The sequence below is a fragment of the Pseudocercospora fijiensis genome (genome assembly GCF_000340215.1).
Source record: "Pseudocercospora fijiensis CIRAD86 unplaced genomic scaffold MYCFIscaffold_2, whole genome shotgun sequence".
Lineage (NCBI taxonomy): Eukaryota > Fungi > Ascomycota > Dothideomycetes > Mycosphaerellales > Mycosphaerellaceae > Pseudocercospora > Pseudocercospora fijiensis.
The window spans coordinates 3,095,851-3,119,392 of record NW_006921533.1 but is presented as its reverse complement, the minus strand read 5'-3'; the positions used below and the strand labels follow the sequence as shown (position 1 = coordinate 3,119,392).

The 23,542-nt window shown below is 52.7% G+C and overlaps 12 protein-coding genes across 12 annotated transcripts; 6 read left to right on the top strand and 6 right to left on the bottom strand.

Moving 5' to 3' along the window:
- Window positions 1-665: 665 nt before the first annotated feature.
- Window positions 666-1,262, bottom strand: MYCFIDRAFT_122993 (uncharacterized protein; the record flags this gene model as incomplete). The annotated part of the gene is made up of 4 exons (XM_007925207.1): window positions 666-718; window positions 776-970; window positions 1,026-1,117; window positions 1,174-1,262. Coding segments are annotated over 4 exons (429 nt in total), but the record flags the coding sequence as incomplete, so codon positions are not given.
- Window positions 1,263-2,774: 1,512 nt separating this feature from the next.
- Window positions 2,775-3,979, bottom strand: MYCFIDRAFT_40008 (uncharacterized protein; the record flags this gene model as incomplete). The annotated part of the gene is made up of 4 exons (XM_007924234.1): window positions 2,775-3,504; window positions 3,599-3,657; window positions 3,697-3,853; window positions 3,906-3,979. The coding sequence occupies 4 exons, from the start codon at window positions 3,977-3,979 to the stop codon at window positions 2,775-2,777; spliced, it is 1,020 nt and encodes a 339-aa protein (XP_007922425.1).
- A 307-nt stretch (window positions 3,980-4,286) lies between these two features.
- Window positions 4,287-6,090, top strand: MYCFIDRAFT_59219 (uncharacterized protein). The gene has a single exon (XM_007924427.1). The coding sequence runs from the start codon at window positions 4,607-4,609 to the stop codon at window positions 5,894-5,896; it is 1,290 nt and encodes a 429-aa protein (XP_007922618.1). The 5' UTR covers window positions 4,287-4,606; the 3' UTR covers window positions 5,897-6,090.
- Window positions 6,091-6,810: 720 nt separating this feature from the next.
- MYCFIDRAFT_121063 (uncharacterized protein) lies at window positions 6,811-7,602 on the top strand (the record flags this gene model as incomplete). Its single annotated transcript, XM_007925206.1, has 1 exon — window positions 6,811-7,602. A coding segment is annotated over one exon (792 nt), but the record flags the coding sequence as incomplete, so codon positions are not given.
- A 1,104-nt stretch (window positions 7,603-8,706) lies between these two features.
- Window positions 8,707-10,371, bottom strand: MYCFIDRAFT_171789 (uncharacterized protein; the record flags this gene model as incomplete). Its single annotated transcript, XM_007925205.1, has 9 exons — window positions 8,707-8,853; window positions 8,877-8,955; window positions 8,982-8,998; window positions 9,027-9,069; window positions 9,098-9,779; window positions 9,805-9,968; window positions 10,015-10,139; window positions 10,170-10,179; window positions 10,223-10,371. 9 exons carry the CDS (start codon window positions 10,369-10,371, stop codon window positions 8,707-8,709), a joined length of 1,416 nt encoding a protein of 471 aa, XP_007923396.1.
- A 116-nt stretch (window positions 10,372-10,487) lies between these two features.
- MYCFIDRAFT_112299 (uncharacterized protein) lies at window positions 10,488-10,931 on the top strand (the record flags this gene model as incomplete). The annotated part of the gene is made up of 1 exon (XM_007925204.1): window positions 10,488-10,931. A coding segment is annotated over one exon (444 nt), but the record flags the coding sequence as incomplete, so codon positions are not given.
- A 143-nt stretch (window positions 10,932-11,074) lies between these two features.
- Window positions 11,075-12,210, bottom strand: MYCFIDRAFT_171787 (uncharacterized protein; the record flags this gene model as incomplete). The annotated part of the gene is made up of 5 exons (XM_007925203.1): window positions 11,075-11,086; window positions 11,116-11,825; window positions 11,852-12,072; window positions 12,112-12,125; window positions 12,163-12,210. The coding sequence occupies 5 exons, from the start codon at window positions 12,208-12,210 to the stop codon at window positions 11,075-11,077; spliced, it is 1,005 nt and encodes a 334-aa protein (XP_007923394.1).
- A 42-nt stretch (window positions 12,211-12,252) lies between these two features.
- On the top strand, window positions 12,253-12,736 carry MYCFIDRAFT_171786 (uncharacterized protein; the record flags this gene model as incomplete). Its single annotated transcript, XM_007925202.1, has 5 exons — window positions 12,253-12,365; window positions 12,399-12,428; window positions 12,455-12,528; window positions 12,570-12,631; window positions 12,686-12,736. The coding sequence occupies 5 exons, from the start codon at window positions 12,253-12,255 to the stop codon at window positions 12,734-12,736; spliced, it is 330 nt and encodes a 109-aa protein (XP_007923393.1).
- Window positions 12,737-12,784: 48 nt separating this feature from the next.
- On the bottom strand, window positions 12,785-14,051 carry MYCFIDRAFT_171785 (uncharacterized protein; the record flags this gene model as incomplete). Its single annotated transcript, XM_007925201.1, is given in 10 exon segments — window positions 12,785-12,884; window positions 12,913-13,084; window positions 13,122-13,284; window positions 13,314-13,327; window positions 13,361-13,439; window positions 13,463-13,490; window positions 13,520-13,687; window positions 13,733-13,791; window positions 13,811-13,969; window positions 14,013-14,051. 10 exon segments carry the CDS (start codon window positions 14,049-14,051, stop codon window positions 12,785-12,787), a joined length of 981 nt encoding a protein of 326 aa, XP_007923392.1.
- A 540-nt stretch (window positions 14,052-14,591) lies between these two features.
- MYCFIDRAFT_210369 (ABC transporter, ABC-F family, GCN-EF3 type) lies at window positions 14,592-17,986 on the top strand. The gene has a single exon (XM_007925200.1). It carries the CDS (start codon window positions 14,626-14,628, stop codon window positions 17,803-17,805), a length of 3,180 nt encoding a protein of 1,059 aa, XP_007923391.1. The 5' UTR covers window positions 14,592-14,625; the 3' UTR covers window positions 17,806-17,986.
- Window positions 17,987-18,229: 243 nt separating this feature from the next.
- Window positions 18,230-18,613, top strand: MYCFIDRAFT_81910 (uncharacterized protein; the record flags this gene model as incomplete). The annotated part of the gene is made up of 1 exon (XM_007924618.1): window positions 18,230-18,613. One exon carries the CDS (start codon window positions 18,230-18,232, stop codon window positions 18,611-18,613), a length of 384 nt encoding a protein of 127 aa, XP_007922809.1.
- Window positions 18,614-19,560: 947 nt separating this feature from the next.
- On the bottom strand, window positions 19,561-23,520 carry MYCFIDRAFT_59215 (uncharacterized protein; the record flags this gene model as incomplete). Its single annotated transcript, XM_007924426.1, has 2 exons — window positions 19,561-23,079; window positions 23,253-23,520. 2 exons carry the CDS (start codon window positions 23,518-23,520, stop codon window positions 19,676-19,678), a joined length of 3,672 nt encoding a protein of 1,223 aa, XP_007922617.1. The 3' UTR covers window positions 19,561-19,675.
- Between the last annotated feature and the right edge of the window lie 22 nt (window positions 23,521-23,542).

The following is a 23,542-nucleotide window of genomic DNA, read 5'->3' as shown; positions in this document are numbered from 1 at the left end:
TGGGCGGTCTGTGTTCATTTCGCCAACATGTATCTCAGCAAAAAGCTCAGTTTGAATAATGTTCGGGTTTTCGGCTTTGGGGTCTGGGCTGGTGCTGGGAATGTGATCGACTATAATAAGTCGGCGTCGTTACATTTGGAGGCGTGGACTGGTCTGAAGTTGTTGGTCGATACGGATGTCGTAACGGAAGAGAACTGGAGATTTGCGAAGTATGATGGCTGGTGAAAGGTTTCATGGAGGGCAAGGGAGGACCCAATTCTGTCCCAGCTGCCACTAGCCGGGCAGAAAGTTGGAGGTGGACATCATAAATAAAGAGACGGCAAGGGAGGGCCTGATGCTTTCGCAACTGCTGCCAATCGGGCAGAAAATTGAAGGTGGAGACCATGAGTAAAGAGATGGCAAGTGCCAGTCTGTGGGTATGGAAACTCTTGGTACAGACGTGCACTTCGTCGGCGGGAAGAGAGCAATGGAAATCGGGAAGATGGAAGAGTTCGGAGCGCGCTGCGTCCCTACCCAGCACTGTACTTTTCTTTGAACTTTTACACCCCAGTGCTGTTGGCATCCTTGCTAAGATTTTCGTGACTCGAAATTCGACAGACTCGTCTGACTTTCAACTGTTGATCTATCGTCTATGCTTTTCAACCGGTGTAAGAGCCAAGCTTTGATGACATGCCCTTGGGGGTACCAATGTTGTCGCCGTACTGGCCAGCAACATTACCTAATATCGAGTCAGCATACCTAACTCCCATCGTCGTGATTGACTTGTATGACTTACCGGCAGGGCTGTAGTTGCAGACTGTGAGGGTGTCAATGCCTGCGGCGTTCTGTACGCCGCCGGGGCAAGACTGAGTAGCGCAGCCGACCTTCTCAGTAGCGTTCCAGACCATCTGACTGAAGTGTCCCCATTTCTCGAAGTTGCTCATGTCTGGGTCTGGCTGGCCATAGTCGTTGGCGAAGTATACGACCTCGCCTGAAGAAGAGTCAATAGGTATTCTTTGAAGAGTCGCATCTACTCGTTGCCGTACCGTTGTACCACATGTCAGTGATGGCATCGCCAATCGCTTCAGCAGTGGTCCCAGCGGCAAGGTTTTGGCCGTATCCACCGCCATCGACATCCCTTTCCGACGTCAGTATAAGCATGAGAAGAGAGCAAATCGCGAATCGTATGCCCACATCTGGTGCTCGAAGTTGCATGTCGCGGCAATCTTTGCAGCAGTGCTGGCGAGGCCTTCGTCGTAGGTGAGAGGCGAAGCAGAATGGTTGGTGCGGTGAATGTTGTGGTGAACGACCACCAAGTTAGAATAGTCAAAACGCTTCTCAAGACCACGCTTGTGAAGGTGTCCGTGGTCGCCAGCATGTGGCACGGCCACAGATCCTGCCACGAAAGTGGTCAAAGCAAGAGCCCAAAGCATATTGAAAGGTAAGATGCTGTTTCTTCTGCCAAGTAGAGAGTGTATAGGGTCAGAAAAGAGCAGATAGATGGATCAGAATACGAAGGACATGCATGGGTCCCCTATGTATATTCTCCGCGCGTTTGCGTGTCCCATCATCCCATGCGAGCGTTGCCAGAGTTGGCGACGGCGCTCGGTTAGCTTCAGCCTTTGACTCAGTGAGATGAATAATGTTGACGCTGTCGATCACATCATATCGTGCAGCCAAATTTGGCTCGGGACAGGCCACAGGAAAACGTGGAGCATCGTCACAAGTTGACGTCTGCCAGCAATTTTCGAGACATTTTCGGCAGGGCGACAAGATTCTGCTCCTCATGCATGGGGATTGCGTCTTGCGTGCGAAGTATGGCCGTTGTTTTCCCGATTGACATGCAAGCTGACAGGAGGCATACCGTTCCACACCCGTTGCGCCACGAGAGCCTGATCGTCGCGTATGACGTGGTGCCTTTTCAATCTATTTCAAGCAGCCGGGCAAGTTCCGCAAGTTCCATGGCCTGACAGATGAATACCGATGAGCTCCACAGATGACATTCCTGCGTGCGTGTTTTGTGTTGATGAAAGCGTGTGATGAGCTGTGGTTGAGGAAGTTGCGTTTCTAGCCCGCACGCAGTGGGTCATCAAACTCTGCGTAAAAATTGACGGCAGAAATCAGGGTACTTTGGCGGCATCAGAGTGCTACGAACCGGGTGATGAAGCACGCCCAGCGCCGGATTTCCCTCTGATTCTGTCCATTGAGAGCTAGACGGGGACGAGAACCAGCAGAATCCCCCTCGCTTGCATCCCCTTTGCAGACTACTCTGCGTCTATGGCGCTGCAAACTGGTCATATTCTTGACCAATCCGAAAGCGATCTGTCGCTCTTCCGATCACCCACGCGCTTGATATATGTGCAGCGGAGTAGAGCCGCTTTGATCTACAGCTTCTTCGTCTCCCACACGTGCATGGCTGTTGTGGATTGGTAGGACGAATGAGCGAGGATGCTTCCTTCGAATCTAGAGTCTTGATTGAACAAATAGCTTCGTTGCATGGTGAACCACGTTGCCGCGCTGCCAAAGACATAACAAGAGTCAAAGCCCGATGAACGCCAACAACAGCTGTCCCATCGCATCCATAGTCATTCCGGTTGTCTGTGTTGGTCTCAGTGTCTCTGTACAGTCAGCACATGTGCTGTTCAGCATTCCAAGAAGACGCCGAGACTCCGTGACCTTTCCAACGATTGAATCAACGATATCGCAAATAGCAAACGCCTCAAAAGCCGCTCCGTGGGTATCCTGCTGTCTTCACACCAGTCGTTATCATCATGCAACATCTCCTCTCATCACTCTCAAGCGACTGTGCGACGCTGCGCAGCCTCATACAATGCTGCTGTCGCTCCAATCACGCTGGAGACAATCATGGCGGTAGCTCCGCCATAGATATACCGATTGACATCTTGTGCGACTTCGCGATTGATCAAGCCAAAGCTAACGCCCTGCCCATACACCAACCAGACAAGTAAGCCTTTCACAACATTGAAAGTGAAAGGGTCTGCTTGGTATCTTGCAACAGATACACGTGCATTTCCCCGCTTGACGTCGCGGATAGTCAGGTTGTAGAAGTATGCAAGGATCCAAGGCAGTATCACATTGGTGGCGCTGAAGAGTAGAGTCTTTGACCAGTAGGATCCGGTGACGAGGACGAACAGGTCCGGCAGGATGACCGAGATGCTAGGGATGTGAGCTGCCGGAAAAGCAGGTGTTTTGAATCGCCATTCCCATGGCATGACAGCTCGCTGAAGAGCAAATGCTTCGATGATCAGGAACGTGGTCTGGATAGCCGTCACACTGGAGCAAGCTTCCCGTAGATTTGCAATGTAATCATCAATGCCAGAAAGAGTGTAGAGGTCGTTCAGGCGTTCCATGAAGTGCGCAGATTCTTCTTCCACGATGTCAGCAACAGTCGCGGGAGATGGCGGTCCTGGAAGCTGGGATATTCTGCGGGCACGTGTTGCTGGAGTACGCGAACTAAGTTGGCCAGAGGGGCTGAGAGCAGATGTCACAGCAGAAATCGCGTCGCTCGCCGCGGCACTCGCGGAAGCAATTGGCGAAGAGAAAGTGGCATCATCGCTGATACTGGTTAGCGGTGGGAATCGTGAAGATAAGTGTCGACACGTACTCAGACTCTTGCTTGACCCTTGTGGCGCGTCGTGGCCTGCCCTTGACAACACTCTTGACCTCATTCACGGCGTCCTCGACTGCCTCTGGAACAAATGCAGCTGTGCTTTCACGTGTCTTGAATGGCGTTGTTCCACGTCTTGTGACCCAATAGCCATCGAAAGCTGAATTGCTCTGAAGACGCGTTTTGTTATTTGGGAGGTACTCGTCGAGGGTTTCTACGATTTCATCTTTGCGGAGATCTTCGTTCCTGCTCGACAGCATTAGCAGAGGTCGCGATCACGCAATGCTACGCGTCATACAGTTCCAAACCAGCTTCTTTAGAGAGATCTAGCAAGGCCTGCTTTCGCTGCCGCTGTAGCCAAGAGTGCGACATGGTGTGATGGGTAACGGATTTGAACAAAAGTGGTATGGTCGTAGTCGCGTAAGCTATGCGATCGCGGTAGAGCTATTCACGGAGGTAATGAAGCAACGGATGGTGTGTTGCCATATGGTGTCGCGTGAAGAACAACAAGAGATGCGATTAAGGCTTCGGATGTAAACAAACGAGATGCGGCTTCTTCCGGTTGGTCTTGGCAATGAAGAGCCTCAGCCAGAAATGGATATGATCTCACGTGCCTAGGAGCAGCTTGTTCACCGGTTGAAGCATACTGTACTGTACTGAGACACAGAGCAGAATGTGATGCCGACACACGATGTCTGAAGTCCTGCCCTCATGCGAAATTGTTGGTGCTGCAGAGTAGAGGGAAAGTGAAGACAAACCTCAGGCAGCGCTGGCTCAACAGTTCACGTCGTTCCTCGGACCTCCGAGCCGACTGCGAAAATTGAACAGACAGCTGCATACGCCCACACTACGCCCATCGACCAACTACCATCAGGAGTCAGACCTCAAAAGCAATAGGCAGTGCCAAAGCATCTCTGCTTTTCCGCATTGATCAGGTGCAACCAACAACATCCTCCTAACACATCGCATGCTTTCCTCCAGGAGGTAACCTCTCTCCCTATGGTATTGGCCCGTGTGGCTGAATACTTCTTCCCATCATCAGGCGAAAAGGAAGTGCCTCTCAACTATATCGACAATGGCCTCCCATCGGATACGCGACGGAAGACAGAAGGATCATCCGCGAATAGACCGAGAGGCAGCACCGCAAAGGCTGTAAATCTCGAGCATGAATCGTACCGGCCTCCGTACATTCATGCCATGCTGGCGGGTGGTTTGGGAGGTGCAATGGGTGATATGTTGATGCACAGTTTGGACACAGTCAAGACAAGACAGCAGGGCGACCCTCATATGCCGCCGAAATATACGAGCATGGGAAACACGTATTGGACCATCTTGCGTCAGGAAGGCATTGTGAGAGGGCTATACGGAGGTGTGACTCCAGCGTTTGTTGGGAGCATCGCTGGCACCATGATCTTCTTCGGCTGCTATGAGAGTAGCAAAAGAATGATGATTGACAATGGAGTGACACCTTGGGTCGCATACTTTGCAAGTGGATGGGTCGCGGATCTTGCAGCAAGTCCTCTATATGTGCCAACAGAAGTGCTCAAGACGAGACAGCAGCTGCAGGGAAGATATAACAATCCTTATTTCACGAGCGGCTACAACTACCGCTCGACCATGGATGCCCTGAAAACAATATACGTCAAAGAAGGCTGGCGTGAGCTCTTCTCAGGATATAAGGCGACGCTGTTCCGAGATCTGCCATTTTCCGCCCTCCAATTCGCATTCTACGAGCAAGAGCAGAAACTTGCGAAAGAGTGGGTGGGACCAGGGAAGGAGATCGGTCTCGGGCTCGAGATCCTCACAGGTGCAAGCGCTGGAGGCATGGCTGGCGTACTGACATGTCCGCTGGATGTCGTTAAGACAAGGATCCAGACTGAGCTTGATCCAGAACTAGCAGCAAAAGCGAGGGAATTGAAGACATCTTCGAAGCCTGCGAATGCGGGTGGCTCACCCGTTACTACGCCAAATGCGAACCGTCGTCGACCTACTCCATCACCAGCCGCCCCTCCCAAGCAACGGGCACCGATCTCTACTTCAGGCCCGAGCACAGCATTAAAACATCACGGCCAGGTACCACTTGATACCGAGTCTGTCATGAAAGCTTTGCGCATCATTTACCGAACAGAAGGCCTTGCAGGGTGGTTTCGAGGAGTTGGGCCGAGAGGAGTTTGGACCAGTATACAAAGTGGATGCATGTTGGTTGTATACCAAAAGCTGCTGCGATGGTTCGATGCAAACCCACTAGTAAAGATTGAAGACGAGGACGGCTTGCGAGGATTCAGCTAGTCACAAGACCCCTCGGGAAAGAGCTCCTGTTATTTGTACGATTGCATTGCAGTGTTGCATGGACATGGCGTTGGAGCAAGGTACAGCTGAGCAACAGAAAGGTGCTCGGCACTGAGAAAGCTATGCAAAGCGACAGTCTTTGCAGTGTATGTATAGATTCCCTGCATCTGAAATATTCACACCACTTCATTGTCATCCGCCTTGCTAGGCAGAATCGCTCCACGGCGAAAGCTGGGCTTGTCGAAGACCTCGTGAGAGTACCACACGTCACTGTTGGCACCTCTCTTTCGTTGACCAAAGGAGCGCACAGCAACACCCCAATCTCGATGAGGCAGTGAAGCCTGGTACTTGGATAAAGCTTTTTGCTTCGAGCTGGACTTCAGATTTCTTCCCGGACAGCTTATGGCAACTCCAAATCTACAACCGCGAGAAGGATCACCTGCATTTCTGTGAATCTCAAGACTGACCCGGCCTTGAAGAATGGCTGTAAGTCGCACAACAATGGACTGACCCGCTCGAGACAATTTCCAATCTCAGAGATACACATGACCGGGGATTCTTGCGAAAACCATTTGAGTCAGCTCTGGTTGCGAGCTGATCAAGAGAAACCCGCCATGAGACCTTATTCCAGTCCTGCAACACCTCCGAACTAGTCAAATTTTCCTTCTATCTGGCCATGAGTGATCCAGGCGGAATCATGGCAAATTGAGTTTGTACCTGCATTAGACCTATCCCCGCATGGCACCTACTCATTCACATAGCGACGTCAGATCTCAGCCCGTGAGCGAGCTCTTCATCGACATGGTTTCTACGTCTTGATAGCTGCCCTCCACCGAGTACCCAAAACGTCAGAGTACCGTCCAACTATATTATCTGAAGTCCTCGTTCTCGATCATATCATGTCTCCAGCTAAGAAGGACAGTTGGAACGGAGCCTCATACGCAAAGAATCTCTCCCACATAGCAGCACTTTCCGGGCCCGTACAAGCTCTTCTCACACCTCAGCCTACAGACACAATCCTGGACATTGGTAGCGGTGATGGAGCAATCACAGATCTGCTATCTAAGAAGGTCCCACAAGGCGCAGTCGTCGGCCTTGACGCCTCGAAATCAATGGTCGAGCATGCAATCAAGACTCACACAGATACCGCCAAGCCCACAGGAAACTTGAGATTCATCGAACACGATTGTTCCGACCTCAACGACCCGCCTTCAGAAGACGGAGGTCTTGGCGTAATTCCTTGGGGTGAAGGATGGGATTGGGTCTTCAGTAATTCGACGTTTCACTGGATACTAGGCTCTTCTTTGGCTCGAGAGGCTACGTTACCAAACATCTATCGACTCCTGAAACCTGGTGGTCACTTGATCTGCGAGCTTGGAGGTGCAGGACATGTGGCGGAGGCCGTGACTGCTTTCATGGCTTTGCTTGCTCACTATGGCATTCCTCAGGAGCGGAGAAGGGAAATCATGCCTTGGTTCTTTCCTACTGCTCACTGGATGAGAAATGCACTGCAAGATGCTGGATTCAAGGTTGAGGAGTGCGGCCTACACTTTCGGCCGACGAAGGTCGAGAACCTGAAGGCTTGGGTGGAAACTCTGGGATTTGTGTTTCTAGATGCTGTCGAAGAGGTTGCGCCAGGAAAGAGGGATGAGGCGGTGGATTGGGTGGTGAACGTTCTAGGGGATGCGGTCGACAGAAGTCAGGAGGAGGGTGGCATTGTGCTTGGGTACATGAGGCTGAGAGTCAGGGCGAAGAAATTGGAGTAGGATCCTCTAGTCGTGCATAAGGAGAAGGAGACTTCATGGCATGTGAAAGCTGTGACCTTCACTTGCCGGAAGCCTACGTCATTCTCCGCCTCGCTCTTCAACCCGACTCCAGCTGGGGAAGCTGAACCTTGACAACGACGTCTGTCCGTTCCCAGATAGTATCGCCATGGCGGACTCAAAGAAGCCAAACCTCTTGAGCATCGCACCCGAACTGCGCGAAGCCATCTACAGCGCCGCCCTCTCCGAAGTCAAAGTCTACCAAATCAAGACTCGATTCATCAAGAACAAGCAGCTCCGCCCCTTCTACGACCAGTGGCTCGTACCTCTCGGCGAAATAGGCATTACGCGCTTTTGCCGTCAAGTCAGCCGCGAGCTCACGTCCCGCATTTTACACGAAGCCATCACCTCTGGACACTCTAAGATTATCGCCGATGTTCAGGACCTAGATTTCCGACCACTACAGGCTTTCATCAAGTCTCTCAGCCAAATTCAGAAGCAGCGCCTGAGCGCTAGTCCACAACCTAAGCTGATCGCGCTTCTGAACTTCTCAAATACTAAGACACTTGATGCGAAGAGGCTTGGAGAATGGCTGAAGTGCCAGAAACAGGTGGACATGGCGGTTACCTATCATGTTGGCGCTCTGGAGGATGGCACGAGCTGCGCTGCCCTGCTTGAGAGCCTTCGCGAGTATTGCCTTGATTATGGAGGGGATGGCGAGATCAAAAAGCTCTGCACCGCAGTTGCGAAATTTCAGGCGAACCCAGCTGCACATGATCGTGAACTGGAGAAGTGGTATGGCGGCCCTGTAGGAGGCAATCGCGAGGTCACGGTTCAAAACATGGAGGGGACTGAGTCTGGAGGCGGGGATTCCGTGGAGATTGACAATGGCGACGAGGAAGAAGCTGAAGAGGAAGACGAGGAAGAGTCTTTGGACTCGGGCATGATGTCTAGCGATGATGACGAGGAATGATGGCATCAGTATAGATGGCAGTCGTGGGACTAGGCTTGCTGGAAGCTAGAATATCCGACGAAATGACTCCAACTTCAGGCTCGATTGTCGAGAAATTGACCTCTAGCCCTTTGAAGTCCCAAATTTCCAGCTCCCCGAGGCTGAGGACCCTCAGGACTCATCTGGTTCCGTATCCGACGTGATCGTCGCGGTCTAGGGTGCCTCGACCATCCTGTACCCATCTCTACAAGACATCGCATGTTACCGCATCCCATACAACTAAGAATGTCAGTAGCTGTGACGCGAATATGGACGATGGAGCAAGCTTACAGTAGTACTTCCGCCTCATGAGGGTTTACATCAGCATCACCACCGCAGTGGCAAGCCCTGTGACTTGAGCTTTTGTCGCGGTCACGCCGTCGTTTGGTAGCTCCAGATGCAATGCAGATTCTGCCGTCCTTGGTTCGACTCAATGTCCTTAGCCACTGGTCATTGGCTTCTCTTGCTGCTAACAATGCATTCACAATGTCCAAATGGTCAGATAGGCAATATCTCTCCTTAAGCATTCCAGCGGGGGCCATTGGTAGATTTACAGAATCGACAGGTGGCTGAACGTTTACAGCTGCGATTGGAATTCCGCCTGGTGGCTGAGGAGGTTGATGATTGGCAGGTATAGGAGGTTGTCCTGGACCAGGCCATCCGACAGCTCTGATGCAGGTGCAAAGATTCATTGGGTAGTTCCATGCTTGGCGAGCCGACGGCGGAGAGGGAACACCGATATTGAGGTCAAAAATCCGACGAGCAAACCTTTCCTGTTCGGTCCTCTCACATGGTCTACATAATCTTGTCCAGAAAGCGTCAAATACAGTTCCCGCAGCACCTACAACTGGCACTGGCCACGGTCGAGTCGATGGATCTCCCGCTCTCATCGGATTGCCATCCGGACGGCCTTCTGGCGACTTCTTCGTCAAGGCTTCGTAGACGGCAGTAGCACTCGCTAGCCCTGTGGTGATGTCGTAGCACTGGCCGCATACATCCTCATTAGGCCACGCATGGTAAGGGCTTGTGTGGTTTGTGCATCTTTGTCGCATCCAGTGTACATTCGGCGGGAGACCAGTTCCAGCTGGCGCAGCGAGGCCATTTGTGCAAGCTCCCAATGGAGCACCAGCTTGCAGACCGTCAACGCATGGCACTGCCATCGAGAAGATTAATCAGGTAGTAAGGTCCTGAATCCATGCTGAAGGTCACCATTTGAGGTGAATCCAATTGCACAGATCCAGAACAAAGAGTCAGAGTACCGCATCTGGACAGATGAAGCTGCCGGATAAAGAATGTGGGATCAGAAAGACGAACAAGTCTGCCATTGCATTGTGCTAGCGAATATCTCAGATACACCTATCGACCCCTTGAGCTGGACTTGTATTCGCATCTTGAGACGCTCCGTCACTTTTGCATGGCCTGTTGTATTTTTCTCGGTCATGGTCGAATTGTTGTGGTCGTCGTCCGCGAACAGTCGCTGCCTCTTTTCCTCGCGTGATCAAGCAAGAATCCAGAGAACTTTCAGGCCACTATGAAGTGCAACGATAGGATATTGGCTTGACGTTCTCTCACCAATGATGACTACTTTCCTCAATGTATGCAACGATGAATACATGTATGTATTTCGCGTCGTCCAGACCAGACGGACGTTGCTCCATCGCTCGTGGCTTGACGAATATGACGTCACGCGTCGAGACGGTGTCCCCCTGGCCCTTGCACATTGCCAGGTTCAACAAAGTCTCTACTATAGCACCGCACGCACTACGAGATGCATTCCTCAGTGATCAGAGTCGCTCTTCGCAGCAACGTCAAACCATCATATACATGTACCACACGATGCTTTTCCACCACGCCGTCACTGCACGCCAAGAACCGCATTTGGCCAGCACGCGTCCGCAACGAAAGCGATCTCCATTCCCTGATCCTGAGCAGCGCAAGCACACGCGTGCCATTGCTGACGCTATGGATGACCACCTGGAGCCGGGAGTCCGATGAAGTCTCTCCAATCTTGCGAGAGCTCGTTGAGAAAGACGGCGTCGGGGAAAGCAAAGGCGCAGTTTCCTTTGTGGAGGTTGAGATGGATAGCCCAGATCTAGGTGGAATTTCTGGCGTTGCCCAGAGATATGGAATCAACCAAATCCCTACGCTGCTCGCGTTCGATCGCCAAGAGCCTCAGATTGAGACGAAGGTGTCGAATCTTGAGGATTTGAAGGACAGGGAGTTTTTGACGAGATGGATCGAGACCGAGGCTGCTAGGCATGGCTCTGGCGGTGCAGGAGGTAGATTCTTTGGTTTGTTTGGGCGGTAACGTGTCAGGACTCGACCAAAGCTGGAGATACGCAATCCAGGTTGACATCCAGATGCTCAATAGACTTCCGTGCTCAATCCCGTCTCTAATTGCCCATTGCCTTTTCCGTGACCGAATCATGCCTGATACTGTGATGCTTCTCTGCATCTTCTGTCACAGAGCTTGATGCGAGCATGTGCAGACTCTCAGCCTCGGCGAATAGTGGCCGACTTGGAGGCATTTCTTGGCAACGCGGCGCATCAGCGGTGGGCGGAGCATCCAAATCAGCGCTACTCGCCGGTGCAGTGCCCTCCTCTGCCTTTTCGTCTCCAGTATCGGGTTCGTCGAGACTGACAATGGCCTTGGCCGGGTCGTGGGTCGTGCTGATTGTCGTCCTGGCGAAGAGTTGCTGCAGGAGCATAGCATCTGTGGCTTCAGCCTTCTCAGCGATCTCATGTCTCGGCGCTGGACCCGCAGCCTGTTTGAAATTGCTTTGTCTCCTTCTCAGATAGTAACGAGAAGACTCGATTTCCTTTCGCTTCTTTTCCTTATCTTTACGCTCGTTGCCGTCCGTCTTGGTATCCTCAAGCGTGCCTCCTGCAGCAATGTAGTCCTGTTCAGACATTTTTGACCAGAAAGGCCGGTCTCTCGAACAGCGTGCGTTGAGAAGGTCGCACGCTCTTTCAAATTCAGCATAGAAAGATTTAGCATCCTGAGAGTCCGCTCCACAAGAGACTTCCACTTCTTTGTAGTCTCTCCAGAATTTATCAGTCCATTTCTGCTTGGAACAAGGCGGGCAATAGCGTTTTATCTGTATCATGGGAGAGGTGTCAACGTTCGAGCAGGTGTAGTCTTCTTGAGGAGATCTCCTGTGTAAGCAAGACGAGACTCGGTGGATGTATGTGTGGCCGCACTGAAACTTCTGGGCTCTGATTCTGCACATTTTGGTCGGACGCGCAGGTGTAAATTTGCTCCTGCTGTATCGGTGCCCTCGTAGTAGACGTCAAGTGTGATGAGGTGAAAAGGCAGACAGCACGGTAATAGAAATATAGTCCAAGCTGGAAGTTCGAGTCGCTGAGGAAAAAGTGAATGCTGAAACTGTGGCATTCTTTTATCATAGGCCAAGACACGACCACTGTGAATTATCACGGCAGCTCGTGAGGACGGCACTCACAGAACGTGAGCAATCTTGTGAAAATGTTCTCGCGTCCTCAGTTTAAGTGACAGGGAAGTGAATACTGTGAAGATGTCCGCGGCTTTCTGAAGCAGCCATACTGGTACTAAGGTGCAAGTTCGCCACGCCTATTATCAAGCCATGAGGTTCTTTCGAGTACCTCGTGAACCACTCGTTGAGCAGACGGGTCCCCATGGTACAGAATTTGAGCCGAAAGGTAAGTTTTGCGAATCGAAGCGACGTTCCAGCAAGCCGTGCGGAGTTTCCATGATTGCAAATTCAACAAGTCCTGTCGGTCTGGTTCGCTTCACCCGGCAGTGATATTGGCTAAATTTGGATCCAGTGCCAGACGTGGTCAGATCGCGGCCTATATCATTCGTGCTTACTCAGATGGAGCCGGACCTGTCCAGATGCATTGTACAGATAGCGGGTAGCTTATAGTTGAAGCTCGCCAATAGCAAGCCACGACAACGCGAATAAGGCAGTACGGTCGCTTGATAGCTTCAGCGAAACGGTGGTTGTGTGCTGGCGGATGACTGGATCTAAAACGCGTTAGTGCCTGAAATTGTATCAGTTCTCAATAAACTATGCGGCTTTGCCTGAGGACAACTCTGCGCCGCCTTGACAAGGCAGCTTAAAGCCCTCCTCTTCTCTCGAGCTTGCTAATTGCTGTCTATGCCAAGTCAGCAGCTTCAAGCTGATCGTGATCAGATCCAACTGCGAGCTGCAGCATGGGCGGAACCACAGGGAAAAGAAATTGTCTCTCACGCCTGCTTAGAACGATTTGCCGGGGACTGCCACGCCGAGCGAAGAAGGAATGCCAGTACTGCTGCGAGAGTAAGGCGCGCAAGGCCTTCGCAGCCGACGGGCTCGTACCTCTTGGCTGTCAATCTCACCTCAAGGCCGTGTGCAGAACTTGCGTCCAAACTTCGCTGCGTACACAGCTCGAGAATCGACCTCTCCTCGAAGTTGGCTGCCCGCAATGCACGCTCTCGTGGGATAGGCGACACGTGCGCGCACTTCTTGGACCCGGAGACCGGAAGCGGTTCCAGAAGCATGATCTGATGGCTCGAGGACGCAGCTTCGTGCCAAAGGCAGAGCAGATGCCGGAAAAGGCGACAATGGATTTGATGCTGGATCAAGGCGCAAGGCTATGTCCGTGGTGTCGATTTCCTTTCATCAAAGAAGGAGGATGCAATCACATAAGCTGTGCGTGCTCAAGTCCTGCAAAAACAGATGATCCGCTGACAGGTTGGCAGGCTTGAAATGCGACAGAGGATTCCCGATCGAATACGCGCTCGTACTGGAGAATGAAGAAGGCAGACGTGCTGCAAATGTGTTATCAGATGACTATCCTGTGGAAGGGTGGGTCGCCGTAGCTGCACTCTTGCCCACGTAATCTGCCCACTAGGACGTACATCCATTCTCTCTGAGGTCGCCACGCTTCCTAGCATGAGCACGAACGCCAAGAAGTCTTGATATGAGGTTTTGGAGGCGGCATGTCGGAGACTCAAATCGTAGCACTGGCACAAGTGCTGCTGAGGGACTATATGAAGCAGAGCGAGAGTAGGGCAGGCTAGCAGAGAGAGTGTGTCGTGGCAATGGCCGGCAGGGATATCACCGACCAGCATGAATTGAGGTGGTAGCGTAGGACAAGTATTTCCATGGCATCAATGAATACTGGGCAGAGCAATTGAACAATGATCGTGTTCATCTTCAAAGCTGCAGTGCCAGGTGTAGGAAGCCGAGTATCGATATGGCGTGTCGCCGAGAGGTGTTGTTGGAGCACTGGAGCACGAGATGGCTGAGAAGGCGCACATTGGCTGAAGCAGATGGCAAGAAGGGCCCGAGCAATAATCTGCAGGCCGTAAAATGAATCATGAAGGGGGTGCTGCTGAAACCAAGACCAGGCGCAACAAATGGTAGATGTGCAACGTCATTGCTTACTGCGTCCTTCTCTGCCCTGCTTATGTCATGTTATGAACGATACGAGGCGTGTGATTAGCACATGCAAGTGGACGCTTGGACTCGTGTCTCGTCGGCCGTGGAAGATACTGCAGAAACGAAGAAGAAAGTCCAAACGCCTCCTCCACCGCCATCCAGCGCACAGACTTTCTCAGCATTCCGCACGTTTGCTCGCGTTTCGCAAAATCTGGAGCCCTGTCGCACACCGCACACGAAACGAAATACAGGCGAAAACGCCTGGCTTGGCTTGGCGCTGCTGACCATGCTGTGCTGATGAGAGTACTAATAAGAGCACCGAGAGCACTGCGCCTTCAGCTCGCTCGCATTTTCTAAGGAGTCGTTCGCTGTCCTCGCGACCAATCATCGCTGTCCGTGACAAGAAAAGGCGCCGGGCCAACCCGTTTCCGCCCCACCAAATTCTTGCAGGGGCGACCAAGGCGAGGGTCGAGGGCTTATAAAAATTTCCCACGCACCAACGCCTGCGCCTTTTCTCTCCCTCCGACACCCAACTTCCCCCCTTCTTTGACCCCCCCCTCGAAACTGCTCGCCATGTCTGACAAGCAGGTTCAGAAGGAGAACGCTCAGAGCACGAAAGTGCTCGACGAGCTCCTCTCGAAATTGTCCCTCTCCAAGACCGCCGACGAGGCCAAGTCCACGTCGCACGATATCGCCACCTTTATCAATGGCGAAATCCAGGAGCACACCGCGCCCACCAAGGCCGTCGACAGCCTGAAGAAGATGCTCACCAACAAGAAGGATGCCAACGCACGCCAGTTCGCCTGCGAGGCCATCGCCACCATCGCGAAGCACTCCGACGTCTCGCCCACCGTCGAGCCATACCTCGTCCAGCTCCTCCCGAACGTGCTGGCTGCCGTTGGCGACAAGATGGCCACCGTCAAGGTTGCCGCTCAAGACGCCGCCCTTTCCATCACCAAGGCCGTCAACGCCAACGCCGTCAAGCTCCTTATCCCACACTTCATCCACTCCATCCACAACGCACAGAAGTGGCCCGAAAAGATGACCGATCTCGAGTGCATCGAGGCTCTCTGCGAGAGCGCTCCAGCACAGGCTGCATACCAGGTGCCAAACCTCATTCCCATCGTCTCCGAGGCTATGTGGGACACCAAGCCCGAGGTCAAGAAGCGCGCATACTCCACCATGGAGAAGGTGTGCCAGCTTATCGTCAACAAGGATATCGAGCGCTTCATTCCTGAGCTCATCAAGTGTATCGCCAAGCCAGAGAACGTCCCGGAGACGGTCCACTTGCTCGGTGCTACCACCTTCGTCACTGACGTCCACGAGCCCACCCTCGCCATCATGGTGCCTCTGCTCGAGCGTGGCCTCAAGGAGCGCGAGACCGCCATCAAGCGTAAATCCGCCGTCATCATCGACAACATGTGCAAGCTCGTCGAGGATCCCAACATTGTTGCCGCTTTCTTGCCAAAGCTGATGCCGCAACTCACACAAAACTACGACAACTTGGCTGATCCGGAGGCCCGTGAGAAGACCAAGCAGGGTCTTGACACTCTCATCCGTGTCGGTGCTGTCAAGGATGGCAAGATTCCAGAGGTCTCCCACGCCGGTGACGTTGCCACCATCGCCCCTAAGCTCAAGGACATCCTCAGCTACAAGCACAAGGATGCCGCCGAGAAGTTCCCTGCCGTTATCGAATTCATCGCCGCCATCGCCGGTCAGCTCATCGACGAGAAGGAGAGCGAGGACGTTGCTTGGATCACCCAGCTCAAGCCATACGTGGTCGCAATCATTGGCGACGCTGATGCTGAGGGTATTATCAACACTCTCCGCAAGCGTGCGTCTCCATTGGCAGCCGCTGAGGACGAGGTTGAGCCTGATGAGGAGGAGGGCGAGGACCTTTGCAACTGCACATTCAACTTGGCCTACGGTGCTAAGATTCTGCTCAACTCTACACATCTCCGCCTCAAGCGCGGTCAGCGATACGGTCTTCTCGGTCCAAACGGTTCCGGAAAGACCACCCTCATGCGAGCCATCAACAACGAGCAGGTCGAAGGTTTCCCCAAGCAGAGCGAAGTCAAGACTGTCTACGTCGAGCACGATTTGGACGCTGCTGACACTGAGCTTACCACCATGGATTGGACCTCTATGAAGCTCAAGCAGGCTGGTCTCGATCTCTCTGAGGACGAGATCCGCAAGACTCTCCTCGAGTTCGGTTTCGTTGACGCCCAGATTGACGGTGTCATCACTGCCCTTTCTGGTGGTTGGAAGATGAAGCTCGCCCTTGCGCGTGCCGTTTTCGAGAAGCCAGACATCCTTCTGCTTGACGAGCCAACCAACCACTTGGACGTGAAGAACGTCAAGTGGCTCGAAGACTACCTGATCAACTCGCCTTGCACATCCATCATCATTTCGCACGACAGCAAATTCCTCGACAACGTCATTCAGCACGTTATCCACTACGAGCGCTTCAAGCTCAAGCGCTACCGTGGCAAGCTCAGCGAGTTCGTCAAGCGCGTGCCATCCGCCAAGTCCTACTACGAGCTTGGTGCCTCCGAGATGGAGTTCAAGTTCCCAGAGCCAGGTTTCCTTGAGGGCGTCAAGACCAAGGCTAAGGCCATCGTCCGTGTCAGCAACATGGAATTCCAGTATCCAGGTACTCCAAAGCCACAAATTAGCGAGATCAACTTCCAGTGCTCGCTTGGCTCCCGTATCGCTGTCATTGGTCCAAACGGTGCCGGAAAGTCTACCCTCGTCAACGTCCTTACTGGTGAGCTGATCCCAACCAAGGGTGACGTCTACCAGCACGAGAACATCCGTATTGCATACATCAAGCAGCACGCGTTCGCTCACATCGACCACCACCTCGATTTGACTCCATCTGAGTATATTCAGTGGCGTTTCCAGACTGGTGAGGACCGTGAGACTATGGACCGTGCCAACAAGGTCGTCACTGAAGACGACGAGAAGGCCATGGACAAGATCTACAAGATCGAGGGTTCCCAGCGTCGCGTCATTGGTGTGCATTCGCGAAGAAAGTTCAAGAACTCCTACGAGTACGAGTGTTCGTTCGCTCTCGGTGAGAACGTCGGTATTCAGGGCAAGGAGCGCTGGACACCTATGATGACTGCTGACAATGCCTGGATTCCACGAAACGAGCTTATCGCATCTCACCAGAAGATGGTTGCTGAGGTCGATCAGAAGGAGGCACTCGCCAGCGGTCAGTTCCGTCCTCTGGTCCGCAAGGAGATTGAGGCTCACTGCGCCAACTTCGGTCTCGACGCTGAGCTTGTGTCTCACTCCCGCATGCGCGGTCTCTCTGGTGGTCAGCGTGTCAAGGTCGTGCTTGCTGCTTGCTCATGGCAACGTCCTCACTTGATCGTCCTTGACGAGCCAACCAACTACCTCGACCGTGACTCTCTTGGTGCTCTCTCCAAGGCCATCAAGGCATTCGAGGGTGGTGTCATCATCATCACTCACTCTGCTGAGTTCACCAAGGACTTGACCGAGGAAGTCTGGGCTGTCATGGACGGCAAGATGACTCCATCTGGCCACAACTGGGTGCAGGGTCAAGGTGCTGGTCCTCGTCTGAAGCAGGAAGATGACGAGGAGGAGAAGTTCGATGCTATGGGCAACAAGATCGAGAACACCAAGAAGCAGAAGAAGCTCACATCAGCAGAGCTCCGAAAGAAGAAGAAGGACCGGATGGCCCGCCGCAAGCGTGGTGAGGAGGTCTTTTCTGATGAGGATGACTAGAGGTGTGCGAGGCTCAAGCTCTTGCAGAGCAACTAATGCATTGGAAGCGTAAAGGCGTTTTACGGATCATGAGGGTTTTTACAGGCATGAAGAGGTTACGAAAGCAAGATTCCCATACCTTTTGAATGTCTAGAAGGGATAGAGAGTAGATTCCTTTGTAACGAAAAGTGGTTTCAAGTCCAATACGCTTATCATGTTCTCATGTCTTCTACCGTCGTCGGCTGGACGCTGTAGCAATCGTAGCATCAAGTATTCGAAGCAATTTGTCTTCGCCTGCGCCCTCCGGCATCATATCCTTCGGGCTCACTTCGCGCCCTGCGTGTGATGCCGCACAGACCAAGTGTCGCTATTGTAGATGCCTCCCTCGAAAGTTCCATCGATCGCGACAACACCATCTACACCTTGCACCAGATCAGCGACTACTATGGCGCATGCCGACATCGTCTCGACGCTCAATTTGTTCAATCTGCCATACGATCCAGAGTTCGATGAAGAACAAGAGTGGACTCCTGAAGAGTTCAAATGGTTCTTTCGACTGGTAGACCTGAGGCTGAATGCCCATCTCGCTACCCTATACCATCCAAAGACTCCGCCGCCACAAGGCCGGAAGAACATCTTCTCTCTTCGCAAAGAGGAGCTCGTGCATATCTACTACTTTACACCAATCTCGGCGTTGCTTTCGCTACGACTGGTCAGCAAACGGTTTGAGAAATCGGCAACTGCTCGCCTCGAGTGTCTAGATGTCTTTCCAGATATCTGTCGGAAGGATGGTTGGCGGGCTGCGTATGACCGGCAGAACGACGTTTAAACTGAGCAACTCGTGGCTAGGGACTGCTGGTGGACTGATGTCGGGTCTAACAACTCGTTGTTGTCACTGTCGCTTTCTGGTGATGACTTGGCTCACTTTCAGCCTCGCATCTGATGCCGCATAGAACTGCTGCAAGCACGTTTGAGCCCCTCTCGCTTCTGCAGCGTTTGGATGACGACAACACTGGATGGACATCACTCGTATCTACCAGGATGACACTGCTCGAGACGCTTCGACAAGGCGCAGATTCCGCCCTCCATTGGAGTCGCTCTCGTAAGAAGAATAAATTGGCACCAGCGACACAGAAGACAGTTGATGCAGCAGAACTCCCTTCACGATCTTTGATATCTGCAACATGTTCACCTTCCTCGACATCGACGACCCCAACACTATCAGAACATGACCCCGACGTCAGGTACAAGAACAACAGCGTCGTTATCAAGGACTGCGACTGGGCCAGCGTCAGATTAGTTGACTGCCGACTCGACAATGTTACTTTCGAGGGCTTCGACAGAAAATTGGAAAAACACCACGCAAGTCGAGATGATCGTGTGGCCTGCTGCAGAAAAGTCCTCGATTGGCAGGGTTGGAATGGAAGTCAAAGGGGTCGGTACTTCTTAGGGCATTTCGCGCGACTACCTTTGAGCATGCAGGCGACGCTGACGATCGTTGGCGAGGACAAGGGTACTGTGAGGCGGTCATTTACGACAGCGCTCCGGAAAGAGATCAACGAGCGTAGAGCCGTTTGTGAGAATCTCGCTGTTCCCGTCTATGGCCCTTGCTGTGGGAAGAAAGAGCTGCGCGAATTCTGCTAGTGGAGGAGAAGCCAGGACTCAGCTCAAGCTAGCGATTGAATGCGATCATTCTCGGTGGACGTGAAAGTGTCTTTGGTTGCTTATTCGTTCCTGCTAAAGAAGGTCGTCTCAGTAGGTACGAAGACCTTATGGCCATCAGTCTCGATCTGGGTATCATTTCACATCGTCAGTAGCCGCTCCGAACTTTTCCTAATTTACAAAAGTGAAGAAACGCCGGTGTTCCTTCCCATGCGTTGTTCTGGTGAGCTTAGTATGCTACTCTGGTCCTCATCTCTTGCACCTTCTTCTCAATCTCTTTGACGCTTCGGTCGACTTCTGCAGCGATCTTCTGCTTGGTGTCATAACTTAGACCCATGAAGCGTTCGAGCAAGTCGCCATCGATGACTCCCTTTACTGGCACATAGTATGAGCGGTACATGAGGTGATCTCTTCCAGCAAGTGGGGGGTCCTCCGTGCGCATTTGCTGCTCTAGCGCAGTGAAGAATTCGACATCCTCACGAGTGACGAAGGGAATGAGAATGCCGAGAGTGCCTTGGAGACCAGACCAGAAGAGGACTTCCTGTCCACCAGCCACAAGTGCAGTGCGCTGCATGCTCATTGGAATGTCCTGGCAGAAGTAGTGCGCCCGGAGGTCAAGTCGATATGGCGCGCCATTGAGGTAGCTGCGTTCATTCATAATGTATCCGCCAGCACCTTCTTCATCGGCTTCTTGGCTAGGCTGCTCGGGGCATCGCACAATCCACAGGTTGCCGAACTTGTCACCTCCCGCTGCAGTTTCATAGTCGACCATCGTCGTCGTGGTAGTCCAGCGCTGAACTGTATCATCCACGAATGGGATCAGTCGGTTGAAGGTAGGCTTGTAGACCAAGTATGTCACGCCTTCGCTGACATCGCCGCAGATTATGCGATTGCCCTGCGATTCCAGCGAAACGATCTGATTCGGCACAGCAATATTTCGTGCTTTCCGGAGCAGCGCCTTCATACCCATGTCATATATGAACAGCTCGTTGCCAACTCCAAGAGCAAGTCGCCCGCGGAACGGCATGAGCGCGTATACAGGGAGCTCGAACTTTGTCTTGTGCACAAATTCCAGCTCAGCGCCATCTTTAAGCAGCTTGTAGATGTGCACATAACCCGCCGTTTGTACTCCTGTGCCAGGTTGCATGTGCTGTCCTGTACCAACGGCGAGGTAAACTTCCCAATTCTTGGACTCAAAAGCGACGCATGCGCATGAAAGTGCGGCTTCGTTCTCTCCAAGCTCGATCGTACACGTAACTTCCCGTCCTCCGATCGGATCGACTGCTTGGATGCAGGACGCCCAGTGACCATTGCCGCGTGGGAGTCCGAGATGTCTCTCCATCGCCTTCGCTTCGTCGTCGTCTCCTATGCTCTTGCCACGCAATTGATCGCGCGTAGCTTGGGAAAGCGTATTTCCTTCGCTTTGCGCGACATACCAGAGTGGATACCAAGGATTTCGGGTCATTGATCGCGGCGTATACTGAAGCGACACAGAGCTGTGCGACAATCTGCCTTCAATCGATGGGATAGAGAAGATTAGTAGTGATGAGCCTTGGATCGCGCAGAGGCCCTTGAGTTCAGGACTGGAGAAAGACCGGGCCGCCTCCATCGGCTCTGCTATGAGGGGTGTGACGGTGTAGAGTTTCGACTGAGGATGATTGTATCCCAGCCAGGGTCTGCTAGAGCATGCAAGCACGCAGTCCTCTCCATCCACTTCTACAGGGCACAATCGGGGTGGCTTGGTGCCTAGGAACTTGGTCCGCACATCACCAAGCTCACCAGTAGTCTCGTCAATGATAGCTCGCAGGTAGAGTCCAGATCTCAGTCCGATGTGCACAACATTGACAGTAGTGCCAGAAGCAGGATCCAGCATCTCTACGACCTCGAGCGAAGTCGGGACTGCCGATAGAGCCTGCACACTGCGCGCCTCTAATGGTGAGTCCAACTCAATACTGAGGACACGGATAGTGCAATCCTCGCAGCCCACAACAGCATATTTAGCTTGTTGTCGACCTTTCGGGGTCTGCCCGACAGAAATTGCGGTGATTTTGCCACTCATTTCCGGCATTTCCTCGAGCTGAATCAGGATACCATCTTCGCCCATGAAAAAGAAAGCAAGCTCGGCAGAGCTTAAAGCCAGTAGCAATTGTCTCTCATTTGCAGAAGCCGCAGCGACAGTTCGATGTGGTGGAGTCGGCCATTCGTTGAAGGCTCCTGTTTCCAAAATAGATCGAATGCCTCTCGCGTGCACCTGCACGAGCGTAGAATCGCCCATCTGCTGTGCATGAACAGTGGCCCGATTCTCAAGGAAAGGAGAATTCTCGATCTGCTCGACTGAATCACCAATGGAGCAAGCGACGGTCAGGTCGCCGTAGCTACTGCTGATGATGAGGTATTTGTGATGTTCGTCGCTCGATCTGTGCTTGAAAGTCCAAATACCATCATAAGGCACATTGCCCATATTGTTGTCAATCATAATCTCAACATCCAGTCCATGCCGAATCGTTTTGAACAAGCTCTTGTTTCCGGTACCTTGGATACCGTAGATTTGCGGCGCATCCTCACCAGTTAGGTTGTCGACTTTCGTCCGCATCAAAGGATGGAGACCGGGCACATCCACAGCCAAATGCGTCATCGTGAGCTCGCGAGGCTGGAAGTAGGTAGGCTCATATGCTTCAGCAGGGTCGGGAGATACACCGTCCGATGTGAAATTGTTGTGTGGCTCAAATTCGAGATCATCGGCTAGGTCGTCAACGTGGTACAATTGACTGTTGCCATTTTCCGTGGCAATGTACAGGAAGCCTTTCTTGTGCAGGAGCATCTGTTTCGCGATGGGAAATGTGTCGTAGTACTTCAAGATGATCTGCTCAGGATCTGCAGTTTGTCGGCCCTGCGCATCCACGGCCATGGTGATGTTGAGCTTGAAGACGTCGCCGTCCTCGGTTTGAAGGAGGAAGAAAAATTCTTTTCTCGATGCCGCAAGATGGAGACAGCTTGCCACAATGTATCGTTTCCGATTTGGGTCTTCGGTTGCACCTTTGCGCCTGGGAATGGGAATAGCTAGAGATGCAGCCTTGTCGTGCTTGTAGTAGATGCGGTCTTCACAGCACACCAGTACACCTGAAGGGCCATTCTGTCCTCCTGGAACACCGATAAGCATATTGGCGCTGTAATCGACCGGCTCGCTCCAAGTCTTCACAACATGGTTCAAGCCCATGTCGACTGTGTAGTAGACCAGCTGCTTCTCCCTTCGCTCGTATGCTTCACCACTTGGATCGCTTTCCGCCTCGGTGTACTCGACTTCCAACGCTGCAAAAATTGGTGGCTCCCAGCCAGTGTCTAGAGCACAAATAGCGAAGCACAAGCTTCCCCACTGATTGGCCTCGTGCGGGCTCGATATGAGAATGTTGCCATCGGCGGCACGATTGAGCATGTAGACGACCTTGTTCTTCTCGACACTTGCAAGCATGATGCATCGTCCACGAGTATCGCTTGCCAAATATTGCCCAGGAATGGTACGGCGCACGCCTGATTTGCCATATGTCTCGAGGTGCTCGCGCTTGAACTTTTGCTTGTCGTGTTCGTAGGTGAGCATCGTCACTCGGCCAGAGTCTGAAGCGATCACAAGCTGATCTGGAACATCATGTTAGCATTCAGTATGTCCCTTTGATGCGGAAAGAGGGGTTCGCCAGAGACTCCAAGCGCATCCTCGCAGAGAGCGCAGAAGACTCGCGCATTCGACGGGACGCTGTGGGCAACAGCCATCACTATGTGTTCTCGCTCGACTGCGGTGAGGATTCACTAACCTGTTGATGTTCCTGGAATGCGAAATGCCGCGACTCCGCGCACGATGCCGAAGACATCTTGATCGCAGACTGTCACCAGTTTGCGATCTCCTCCGTCGACGCCCTGCACAATGCGGTGCAGCATCACATGTTGGCCTCGAGCTTCGAAGATTTGCTGGTCGCCGGCCTTGAGCCCAGGAATGGCATTGCACAGAACGGCGGCTGCAGGTGCGGACGGCTGTTCGAGAGTGAGCGCATAGAAGGCCTGCGACTGGTTGACGTTGGCCATCGCGGCCGCTGTTGTTGGTGTT

Excerpts from the sequence above, each read along its gene's own strand:
- MYCFIDRAFT_59219 (XM_007924427.1), top strand. The coding sequence starts at position 4,607 with ATGGTATTGGCCCGTGTGGCTGAATACTTCTTCCCATCATCAGGCGAA.
- MYCFIDRAFT_210369 (XM_007925200.1), top strand. The coding sequence starts at position 14,626 with ATGTCTGACAAGCAGGTTCAGAAGGAGAACGCTCAGAGCACGAAAGTG.